This window comes from Phoxinus phoxinus (assembly GCF_949152265.1).
Source record: "Phoxinus phoxinus genome assembly, chromosome: 3".
NCBI classification, from domain to species: domain Eukaryota; kingdom Metazoa; phylum Chordata; class Actinopteri; order Cypriniformes; family Leuciscidae; genus Phoxinus; species Phoxinus phoxinus.
In genome coordinates this window covers 36,989,456-37,002,307 of record NC_136878.1, presented here as the reverse complement: position 1 = coordinate 37,002,307, position 12,852 = coordinate 36,989,456, and the positions used below count along the sequence as shown (strand labels likewise).

At 37.5% G+C, this 12,852-nt stretch overlaps 1 protein-coding gene across 1 annotated transcript in view; it reads left to right on the top strand.

The window, feature by feature from the left end:
- Positions 1-3,865: 3,865 nt before the first annotated feature.
- pik3r1 (phosphoinositide-3-kinase, regulatory subunit 1 (alpha)) overlaps positions 3,866-12,852 on the top strand; it is a 29,628-nt gene continuing 20,641 nt past the window's right edge. The window contains exons 1-2 of the mRNA XM_079608705.1: positions 3,866-4,496; positions 5,595-6,202. Of these exons, the coding sequence (XP_079464831.1) occupies positions 5,872-6,202 (331 nt within the window). The 5' untranslated portion in view covers positions 3,866-4,496; positions 5,595-5,871. The remainder of the gene's footprint in view (positions 4,497-5,594; positions 6,203-12,852) is intronic.

Below are 12,852 nucleotides of genomic sequence, written 5' to 3'. Positions count from 1 at the left end.
TTATGCTTTAGGGGAATGCTTATGCTTTGCAACATATATGCTTATATTGGAAGTATCATTTACTTATCCAAAATAAGTGTTTTCCATAAAACCCTGGTCAGGTGGAATATGTACAAATGAAGAAAATGTAATAAAATTCCTAATCTTCTTATGTGTTTATCTGATTACAACAACTCAAAAAGAATAAGAATATGCTTTCAGTATAATAATCCAATAGATTCTGCTGGCATTTCTCATGCTGGCTAAGGTTAGTGTCCATGAATTCACCATTCAGAAAATACTGAAAGGTGGTGTGCATGGGAGGATATAAGGAGGAAGCCACAGCAATCCAAACAGAACACTACTTCATGTCTGAGGTCTGCCAAACTCGACCTAGATGATCCAGATGGCTACTGGAATTTGATACGTGATGAGACAGAATAGGATATTTTTCTCAATATGAGAAATGTTTAGAGAACAATAATAATAAAAAAATAAACACTGCATCCCCCAAATATGATGGTGGTGGGATACACAACAAAATCGGAAACATACATCCACTGATATGCGGTAGCAATTTGCTTTGTTCGTGTTGTCAGGTTTAAAATCTGGGAACAATTCATCAAAGTGGTTACACACAAAATATTACTTACTGCGTCCTTTATAGGATAATAAAAGTTTAGAACTTTCTCATCATATAATGTATTCACTCTATTGCTTTAAATTTTAATTTCACAGTAATGTTGGCTGCTATCCTTTTAACTTTGACAAACTCATTCTCTAGCACAGAATGTTGTGAGCTCTCTCTGTATTCTTTGGAAGGTAGGCTACTCACACCAGGGGATTTCTGCGAGTTAACCTCCCCCATGATCAGGCCACCCACATTTACAGTCATGTGCCTGGGATTGGCCCTTCTAAATGAGTCCAGTGTACTCCATATTGAATCCTGACTGACAAGGAAAAATGGAACACAGGAAATGGCCCCTGCTTGGAATATGACCACTAAAACTGATTTTATGGATGTTTAACAAAACGCGCCTACATCAGCTTGAAAAGACTGAAGGAAATTTTATTTTATTTTCAAGAGAAAGAAAAATTAACTTCAAAGGGCAAGTGGTCATGTGTGTGATGGTATTTTTCTTCATGAAATGAGTTTTATAAATTATTTTATTTTAATTAAATAATGGTAGCACTTATAATAAGGTTTTATTTGTTTACAACATTAGTTAACATGAATGAACAATACTTCTATCTAGACTAGAGCATTTAGTCTTAGTTAATGTCAATCTCAACATTTACTAATATACATTTCTTAAATCAAATGTTGCTTCTGTTAACATTAGTTAATGCACTGTGAAATAACATTAGGATTAACATGTATATTCACTAACACTAACAAAGGTTAATTAATGCTATAAACATATATTTCTTATTGTTAGTTCATGTTAAAGCGGCACTCGGTAACTCTAGCCACCGCTTTGCTGATTTTCTCAACGAGCTCCCCCTACAGCTGCGGTGGGTATATTTTTCACATCACTGTCGTAGTCACTTGCGGCGCGCCGGCGCACTCCTCCCCCTTTCTACCGCTGCTCATGTGCTTTTGTTATGGTCGGAGCCGGTGTGGTGAACAAATGAGTCCCAGACGCACCAACTTTATCTTGTGGAGCATGTCTACCGAGGTGGGTAATACATCATAGTATCATTTAACATTGACATGTACATTTTGTATTCCGTAAAGCAGTTTGTGTTTCTCGCTCTTTCTCGCTCGTTCTCGCTTCTCACGAGACTTCCTATTTTCAACTTACCAGGACGTTAGTCCCAATGTTGCAAGGCTGGTTTTCCACCTGGGAACGCTGGGGGGAGCGGGGAAAGTAACCATTCTCACCAGAACAGATTATTTAACCATCCAAATGATTTCTAAACGGATTTATTAAGTTGAAAAAGTTACCAAGTGCAGCTTTAATGCATTAACTAATGTTAACAAATGTGACCTTATCGTAATATATATATATATATATATATATATATATATATATATATATATATATAACATAATAAATTAAAAATACTTCTTGTTAGTAGTTAGTTAATTACTAATTGTGATTTATTTTGCTGAAAGTATTCAAAGAAATCAAGAAATAAGATCACACTGCATTTATCCTTTTCACAGACACAACATGGTATATTAAATTAAATTTAATTCAGTTTCTTGACTTTTCTTTGAAATTCGTTACTGTGTATTTTATGAGGGAAATGTGACTAAATTAAGATGAATGTGACCCAGTTTAATTTTTTTTTTTTTTTTTTTTTGCAATATCACTGCTTCACAGTGTCCTCCTTAGTGCACCTTCTGCTCTATTCTGAGAAGGCTAAGTGTTCCAGTGCTACAGAGAAACAGGGTGACTGGAAGAAATGAAGCTTGATTTAATTAGGCAAAACGAACAGGCACTTACAGAGAGAACATTGCATGAGGCTCGTATGCTTTCAATCTTACACATAATGCAGCAAACACATTAACAAAACATTCGGAAAATAAACAATTTAAAAATGTGAATTATTTGGAATGTTTATTTTATTGTATTTTTTAAATTACACATAAAAATGTGCCAAAGTTATGGCACTTTGATATAGCATTGTAACGATTGATTCATGAAATGCATTATTTATAGAACATAAAATACCATACCATATAATTTTGGACTTGTAGCTTAGTGATTCTCGTCTGGTTTTCGCCATGGCAAAACTCGACACTTGGTTGCTCGGGTGTTTATAGGTGGTTGCTAGGGTGGTGCTAGATGGTTGCTAAGGTGTTATGGGAGGCGGGTAAGATATTCTGAGTTGTTGATATGGTGTCCCTATGGTTGCCAGTGTGTTGTGGGTGGTTGCTATGGAGTTGCTAGGATGTTGTTAGGCTATCCTGAGTGGTTGCTAGGGTGTTGCTAAGGTGTTGTGGGTGGTTGCTAAGGCGTTTCTAGGCTGTTGATATGGTATTCTGGGAGGTTGCTAGGGCGTTGCTATAGGTGGTTGCTATGGTGTTGATATGGTGTTATGATTGGTTGTAAGGGCGTTGCTAGGGGGTTGTGGGTGTTTTTTAGAGTGTTGCTAGGCAGTTGCTAGTTGACATAGATGGTTAATATGGAGTTCAAAGCATTTCTGATAATATTTTAGCACTTAGCTATTCACTGATAGCATGTGTAACATGATGGAAATCCTGTTTGCTAGCAAGAGAGCCAACCCCCATGTATATACGATGTTCTGATGCTAAGATATAGGACTTGATAAACGGTTGCTAGGGTACTCTGTTTGGTAGATAGGGAATGGCTTGGCACCTGCACATGATATAAACCAACACCAATGCCTCTATGACATTAAAGTCAGCATGAACCGGAAGTTGCAAACGACTTGTCTCCAGTGTTGTGACGTATTTCCCAGTGAAACGGAATATTGAACAGAGGGCAGGGTTTTACTTTAGCGGTCCTCCTCTCCATCTCTGCTCATAGCAGACTAACGGTTTGAGGGGAGTGGTTAAGCGTTTTCAACCCAAGCCGTCAAACCTACGTCATCAGAAAAGGAACGCCATTTCAGACCGGAAGTAACTTTTCAGACTTTGATTAAAGATTGCACGGCAAACTATTTTTTTTCTGTGTATTAACTTGGATGGATTAATTGTTCACCACTAGTAATATGCGCTAACAAAGTAAATAGGGTCAATTTTGATTTCATGCCGACTTTAAGATTTGAAGATATCACTCCTTGTGTTTTTTTGCTATAGGGTGCTTGGCAAAGGTTTCTAGGACATGACTAAGAAGAGTTGAAGGTGATTTGTGATTGGCTGTTTGCTGACCCGAATCAAACGAACCAGCCCTCATGTTTCTATGACACTTCTATCCAAAGATATACATAAAACATCGTAGTACATCCGATCGCATATTTAGCCGCTCCTCGCACGATTGTTACGCCTCATTCATGGGTCTATTACAAACAGTGCGGGACAAGTTACGCGCCGATGTTTTGTCCAGAAGAAGAAGAAGAAGAAGAAGAAATACCTGTAGTATGCAAGAAAACCATAGTAGCCTAATGCTTTGCTTCGCAAGCACAACTAACTAGAGGGGCGGGGCGTGAAGGGGGACTGGCGCTGACGCCGCGCAGAGGGCGTGGTTTGCGCTCGGTGTTTCTGCCATTGAGCGGATTCTGGTGACTCGGGCGGAGTCTGCTTTACTGTCGGGAAACGAGCTCAATCATTGAGTTAAAGAATTAAAAACAAAAACAAAAAACATTAAATTATCGGGTTGAAATGTACCCTACTGCTGTATGTTAATTCCCAGAAGAAGCGTCGTATGTGGAGTTTTTTTTTTTTTTTGCGGTTGTGGTGGGTGGATTTGTTGGAGAGCTGCTTAAACTGGAGTTACGGGAAGCGAAGGAGATTTTCTCGGCCCTGGTTTTCATGAACGGGCCCCTTACAACTTACTAAAGTTCACAGATATACTTCAGTTTCTCTCCTTTTTAACCATTGCTCGGTAGGTATGCTTGTTTATTGAAGTATGAAATGTGTTTAGGATGGGTGTGTATTGTATTGATGAGATTATGGGAGGTTTGGCAGGATCGCTTTACTGTGTCGATTGTTCCAGTACAGCGTGTCCAAACTGAATTATATTACCGACTCTCCACTTGGTTACTTCACTACTTGACACTGGCGGTTTATTCTACCGCCACTGTGCTTTTAGCATCGTAAATTAAGTTGTAATATTTCTAATGTTATTGTGCGTATAGCTACATGTATGTGGTTCACTAATATTAATCTGTTATATTATTTAAGCTAACATTAGCCAATAAGCTAACCCCGAACATGCGAAATTAATATAAAGCTATTTACATTTGTGTCTTCTATCAACGCCTAACGTTAATGCATTGAGTCGTCATTCGGAATAACAGTCAGTTCGATTTTAATGGATCTGCTGTGTGTAACGTTAGTTTTTATCTGGTTTTATTTTGGTTTTAGTATTACTACGACATTTTAATTCTATAAACTTAAACTTTAATTGCTTTTTGAACGAATTTAGTTTATGTTTAGCTAAGTTTTTCATGTTCGTTCGTTCTTAATGTTGCGCCGATTAATAATTGTAATCTGTCACATGAAACTCAAAGGAGAGTTTTCCTCTGTCAGCATTTTGACTCTTTGGAGTTTCTTTTGCGCCATTTGTTCTTTTCTTTGCGCACTTTTTCAAAGTGTTTATTTACATTTGACGCTTTCTCATTTAATTTAGCTATACTGTGCTTAACATTTTTAAATACATTTCTCGTTAGAAGATAGAGAAAAACAAAGAATCACGCCATAAATAATCTCAATGTTGCTAGTTTAGTTCTAACGTTACTTGGAAAAAAAGTATTTACTTGCAGAACATTTATAACCTGTTTATGCTATTAAGTTACTACCAAAAAATAAAACGAAACACCTTTTTTTGCCTTTTGGTATTACTATTATATGATGTTTGTATTCTATCAGGTAATGTGTAACACGAGTAGATTTACTACTTTTTTTCACCATGGAAGTTGAGTTGCTGTTTGAAATGCTTTTTGTGTGGCTTGTGTAAAATGGCTTCTCTTCTGTGTTGCAGGTTTGAGTTACTCTGTAAGATCCAGAGGAACAGGCCTCACACAGATGGGAAGAGTCTGTAAGAAGCACCTTGAAGGTGCACCCAATCATTGGACTATTAGTTTCACATAATCCGCTTGTCCAGACAGACTATACAGTGTGGATGATAATAAAGGCGTGAAGTCTTTGGATAAAACTTTGTTTTCTTCGACTGTCTTGTCTCTCATAAAAATATTGGTTTAAAGAACCTTTGTGAGCAGTCATTATCATTTTTGTGACACCAAAACTTTACCATCAAAATGAGTGCAGAAGGATATCAGTACAAAGCGCTGTATGACTACAAGAAAGAAAGGGAGGAGGATATCAACCTGCGTGTAGGGGACATTCTTACAGTCAACAAGGGTGCACTACTTGCAGTTGGCTACAAAGAGGGCATAGAGGAGAGACCAGAAGAAATCGGATGGCTGCCTGGCTTTAATGAAACCACTCAAGAAAAGGGGGACTTTCCTGGTACGTATGTGGAGTTCATCGGCAAGAAAAAGATTTCTCCACCAACTCCCAAACCAAGGCCCCCAAGGCCTCTACCTGTGGCTCCGGGGAATGCAAGGCCAGACTCGGACTCTGAGCAAAGTGAGTAAGCTAAAAAATTTCCCCTGAATTATATTTTCAGCCTTTTTGCCACATCTAGGGATCTGGAAGTATTGCTAACTGGACTACAACATGCCTTGCATATGATGCAAATTAGCTTTAGAATTCAAAGGTTTTGTGTCTTAAATCCTCCGATTTATTTCTACCATACACATTTTTCTACCATGCTTTGATAGTTTCTCAATTCCACAGAAGTTTTATATAGTTAACCTTTTGCTTAATATTTGGTCACCAGAGTTGACCTTAACCAGTGTGGTCACAAAGCTGATCTTCATGTAGGCTATTTGCAGTATAAAAAAATTGTCAACCATTTTAGCTTGGTTGGTGCATAATTTTAACGAACCCTTTTTCCACTTAACTAGATCCATTCATGCTGATGCCAAACCCACGTGCCTCTCTCAAAATACCCACTCACCACTTATTCCATTTTCGTAACTAGCGACCAGATTTTACACCACTATTTCATCAAGAGATTGGATTTATAGCTGCAGCACACAAATGTCGCCTGAATATTTAAGGCTGTTTAAGGTTTGCACTGGGCTATGTTTTGTAATTGCAAACATGGCAGGAAGCCCAGATTTGGATGGAGGCCTGCACACAGTAGTTTGTAATTGTCTGGCATTGCTGCATCTTTCACACAGCCACAGTATGACTACTTAGAGCCCCCTATGGCTCCTTTAAAATCACCCAGCTCTCTTAATTTGTAGTTTTGCTCTTATGCTGTCTTTTTGTGCCTTTTGTTACCATTTCTTTTCTAGTGTCTAAAAAAGCTTAATCTAAATTGTGAATGATACAATACAGATTCTTAGGGCACTTTCACACTGTAGCTTTTGAGGCTTGTTTGCCTTATGTTCTTAAGAACTAGAAAGACAAACTCAGTTGTCATGGTGACAACTAAACTAGATTTGTGTTCTTCATGTAGTCAGGTTATGAAACATAGATCATAAGTGAGATATGGCTCTCAAAGTCAAATTATGTGCTATTTCCTCGTCCTTTGTGGTTTGATGCATGAAAACACGAGTACATAACTTTTTATCTTTGAGTTGTTTTTTTAAACCCAGCTAACTTTTTCCTGGTGGTCACGAATCAAGATTGCTTAAGCTGCATAGCTGTGGCTAAATTGACACTATGGCCTCTTTTTTTTTCTGAATTGTTGATTTGTGTCCATGTTAAGGGAAGGAAGAGGAAGCGCTTACACTGGACAGGGGTTGAGACTTGGATAATGCAGTTTTGAGGAATGTAAACCAGAAGCAGATCTGGAAAACTGCCAGAGCTCATGCCATGGTTGCTCACACGCTCACACGCTAGAACCAGGACTCAAACCCAATCCCCCACTCCACCACTAAAACCACAAAAAATTCCAGCTCTCAAACTCAACACTTTTGCCTTAGCAGTGATTTATTTTTCTAATCTACATAGGACATAGATCATTGACATCTGATGCTATTTTACACTGTAGGAAGATTATTTCGGCCTTGCTAGAAGATCTCTGGTTTCTCTTCCTCATTTGAAATGACTAACGTATGTTATTTTTTTTCTTTTCTTGAATCCTCTAAGCCTATTTGCGTAACTGTTGCGTAAAGAATCAGTGCAGAGAGAAGTGAAATGGCAGAAAATACCCCTCATTCTCGATAGTGATGCTTGAAGTATTATGTGGCATTGTGTGTGTGGTATTGTGTCATTATATGACATAAATGTTATTCCTGATGAATCTCCAGAGCTAGCTGAGCTCATTTAGAAAATTATTTGAAACATTAAAATGAAAGAAGAATTTAATAGCCAAAAATAAAGTGCTTTCCAGTGTGACATTTTCCTGTACACCGTTAGTACCATTTCTGTGTGGTGCCTGAAGCAGAGACTCATAAGAAACATCTGGAATGCCTTAAAGACGAATCTCACAGATTTTCACCAATTCAGCAATTGGCTCTTCCTCTTTAGTGTTCATTTTATTGTTCTACTAGCACAGGAGAATTCCAGGCAGATAACGATTTGTAATTGTGCCGTGCTGAACCAAGCTCAACTGGAAATATAACTTTAACCGTTCCTTACCGTTCTTAGGCAGCAGTTAAAGGTAGGGTAGGTAGGATTTATATAAAAACTTTTTACCAAATTTGATTAAACTTTCTATATATATCAATGCATAATTAAAATGTAAGTACTCTGATAAAAAGAGTATAAAAATCGAGTGACTCTAGACCGTTTAATCTTCATTAAACACAGCTCATTATTTCCATTCGGGACGAATCACAGGATTGGCTTGCGCGACTGTCACTCGACGTCGCCATGACTACCGCCGTTATTACTGGCTCTGCCCACGTGCGCGCAGTCGCGCACCCGTTTTTAGGTGGGAGTGAATGGAATTAATGAGCTGTGTTTATTGAAGATTAAACGGTCTAGAGTCACTCGATTTTTATACTCTTTTTATCAGAGTACTTACATTTTAATTATGCATTGGTATATAAAGACAGTTTAAACAAATTTGAATAAAAGTTTTTTTTAGACAATTCTGACCTACCCTACCTTTAAGAAAGCATCTCATCATAGCTACATGGATTATGTTTGCACAAGCTCTGTAATTTGTCACACAGCCAAAACACATAGGCTACACATTTCAATTATATAGCACTTCATGCAATAGAGCTTTACAGCAAGCAGCTTTATAGTATTAAAAGTAAAAAAAGTGTCACCTACTATGAGTAGGCTACTTGCCTTAGTTTACTTACCTTGACTTTGATTCATAATGTTAGTCTTTGTACTGTAAAGGTAAGAAAGATTTGAGTAATTTAGTATACATTATTCAGTTAATGAAATCGTTTTTACTCTAATAATTTTAACTACTGTAGTTTTTTTTTTTTTTTTTACAGTGTACCAACCATACTGTTAAGTGGCATTACTGAGATCAGCGTGAATGCATTTTATTTGCCGCCACTGAAGGGTCTTCCAGATTTTTCTCGTTCTCTCTCATTTCTCCATCTTCCTCTTTTAATTTTTGGATTATTCTTCAGGGGTCAGACCTGATTGAGAGATTGAGGGGGAGTGTTTAGCATGGGACTTCTCTCTGTCTCTCTCTCTCTCTCTCTCTCTCTCTCTGAGCAGCTGAGACTCTCTTAAGAGAACAGCAGATGTGGAATTTCTGTTCGTTTTGGCTCCCAGGCTTTTTTTCTTTTTTTTTTAAAACACTAACATACTCCTTTCTGTGGGCCTCTAGTCTAGAGTGAGAGGATCCGTATGTGCCCATCCCAGCTTTGTGCACAATTCTTGTTTTATTGTTTACTCATTCTTGGTAAAGCTTTCAACTGCATTCTGGGTCCACAAACTTTAGCTATTGCTCAGTTTTTCCTTCACTTTGGTTCCAAGTTGGCTTTTTCTGTGCGTGACTCCAAACAGGGAATGAGATATTTTATGGCTTTAACTTCTTCTGTACTATGGAAATTAGAGTTCCTCTTTATCTTACACTGTTCTGTTTTATTGCATGGAGAATGAGTTGAGCTGGTAAACATACATTGTTTATGAATTCTTTCCAACATAGCCTACTTAATAACGGTTTAATTTTTTTTAGCTGGCATGCTTTTCTTTAGCAATTAAGCAGTTTACATTTTAAAATCCTTTAAATGTAAACCTTTCTTCTAAACCTATTTAGGGATCTTTTAGACAGAATAACAAAATTAAAAATTTGGGGCTGATCATTCAGTATTTGCCTGCTTTAGATATAAAACATTCAGTTCTTTGTTTCGGTATTCTGGACTTCAGGATTCTGTTTCCAATTTCAATGGCCAATTAAAGTAGATGATGCGATCAAACCTTGTATGGACTAACCAGTTTTTATCCAACCACAAGTCCATGCAAGGCCCACATTCCTGTAGCTCGTGAGATATGGCAGTTTTTTAGCATGCAGTTTGCAGAGGTGATGCAGTCTGTGCATTAAATTTAAGCTATAAAGCTGTGCATTAAATAAAAGCTAGGCCTATATGCTTATCTGCTATTTTATCTTTATCTCAATCTGAGATGCAGGTCTCTTGTGGTTGTTGCTAGGTCCATGTAATGCAGTGAGAATTTATTTTGATAAAACTGGTAGTGCTTTTTAAGATTCTGGCGGTTTCATGGTATATCAGTGTTTTTTTTTTTTTTTTTTCATGACTGGATTTTTATATAAGTTTATAGTGGCTTATTTTACTGTCAGGAGTACATAAAAAAATGGAGGAAATCAAAACAATTTATAAAACAAACAATTTGGTTACCTTTTAAAATGTAAACAAATGAAAATTTAAGAATAGCCTACATTTTATTTTTGGCAAGTTTACTGTTTATATTAAAACATGTATGAGAACGTGATATTCCTTAAAAAAATTGTTTTAATCAATTGTATTATTGTTACACAGTACATTCTACTGTGCAATGTGCAATATTTTTCTGTTATAATTTCTTCAAGTTAAACCAGACTTATTTTGATGAGTTGTCATGAAGACCTTTTAGTAGTGTATTATATGTGAGATTAGATTTTCTTGAATACAATGGTAAAATGTTTATAAAGTGAACATATCAGAGCAACTCTAGAGATGAAGTTCATGTGGAGTGTCCTCATAATGAAAAACCCACGAGCATCACACATGCTTTAGTGTGTGTAGTAGACGAAACTGTGAGGTTCTCATCCACAGATAACGCGGAACATGCAAATTTCAAAAACATGTATGGTGCTTTATAATGCCTTTTTGCCTTTTGCGGTGCTTAACAGTACCATGACACGCACAGTATTTGGATCGTTCCCGTCTGAATGATACCGGATTCAGAAAAAAGGCTGAATCGGAGCCAATACGATACTGGATATCGGATTGGTGCATTCTTACACACTACATAGCGCTCTTCATATTCATTGAATAGATGCAGGCAGGACTTTTTTTTTTAGCTATGCTGTATGCTAAAATGGTGTATGAAATCGTATGGAGGTGTTTGAAAAATGTGTATTGTACACACGAAATTGAAACCAGCACTAAATGCAGGACATAACAAATAAATAAACCATAAAAATGTCTTGAACATCAAAAGTTATCCGAGAAAGTGCGTGTGAAAACTGCCAGGGCGAGCTGTAGCAGTTAACTGAAAGTGTGACCTGGTTGGGGGAAGGCATTGCTGGTGTTTGAGATAATGTGCTTTTCTCCTTTTTGAGGGGCCTCTTCAGCACTCGGTGGAACATCTGCTGTATGGAGCAGCTCTCTGAGAGAGAGTTGTTGCTGGGTTTTGTAAAGAATGTGCAGTTTGCCCTAACCAAGCAGTAAGCTAATATACCGTATATGCCAAAATACCTTAAAAAAAGAATGTAAGAATGTAAAAAAACACAATATTTGCCACATTAAATTAATTTTCGGGGCACTTTATAGTATACCTTTATAGTTTTGTTCCTAACCTTGTAAAATTTCTTGTCAAATTGTTTATTTTGACTAGTTCAGTTAGAATAATAAGACGCTATCAAATGAAATCAGTATCAGCAAAATCCATATTTTCACTCTAGAAAAAACAAAAGCTGCTGCATCTGATGTATTTACACAGACTATAATGAAGCACAGAAGTGATGGATAAATAAATATAAACATAACTTATCTTTGTGCTGTTGCACTCATTTCCAGAAGAGTCTTACAGACAGACTGCATAAGCTTTAACTGCCAAGAACTTGTTACCGTCAATACATTATCCATTGTCAGTCGCCGTTTACAGTGAATGTAATAAAATCATAATAATTCTCACACGAGAATTTTGGTGGCCGAAGTTTCTGTGCTTCCTTTTTTCTTTTTTGTTACTGACGTTTTAATCAAGCTACTTGCCCCTTCAAAGAAATAATCTTGTCCAGGACAAGTGGAAAAAAACAGTGTTGAGCACTGCATGATAGATGTGTGTAATAAACCATATCAATAAACATTCTTCAAAGTCACCACTCATCAGACAAGGCATTGTTTTTTCCAGTCTTTTATTTTCCAATTTTGGCAAGCCGTTGTATATATACACTCGCACTCCGTTATATACTCCCATCGGTGAACAACAAATGATAGACAAAGCCCAGCCAGGTTTATTGCCCTGTTAAAGACTTTATCCCCATGCAGGGTAAAGGCGCTCATTAGAACGTGGTGGTTATAACCGGGGCAGAACTGGTTTGTGGCCGTGAGCGTAATGGTGCACGTTCCTGTGGCTTAACTTGAACAGCCTGTTCCCGGTCGCTGTATTTAGCATCATGACGAATCGGTACAATCGCCTTTAAGTAGTGGTGCAGTAGGCAGCGGAAAAGTGCTCTAGTGAAAAGAATGCTGATCCAGTTGAACTATGTTTTCCAGGGTATGGAGCAGCCATTAAACATCCACTGTTTTAAATTGACGTTCTCTGAGCCCAGATAACTCTTTCTGTAGGATAAAGTGCTGCATTGCATAAGTCACAAGAGATCATATCTGTTGAAGCCTCTGGGTCAAAAGTGCATTGAAATTGAGGTGGAGCAAAACCTGAAAAAAAACCTTTGTCAAACTGCAAGTACTGGACTTCAGTAGAGTTGACGTGATCTGGAGGTGGTACCGTGGGGAAAGCTGGTGTTTATTGAGATGTGCGTGAGAGTGTGTACATGTGGTCTTCATTAATGGTCGCCTCCAGAGAGA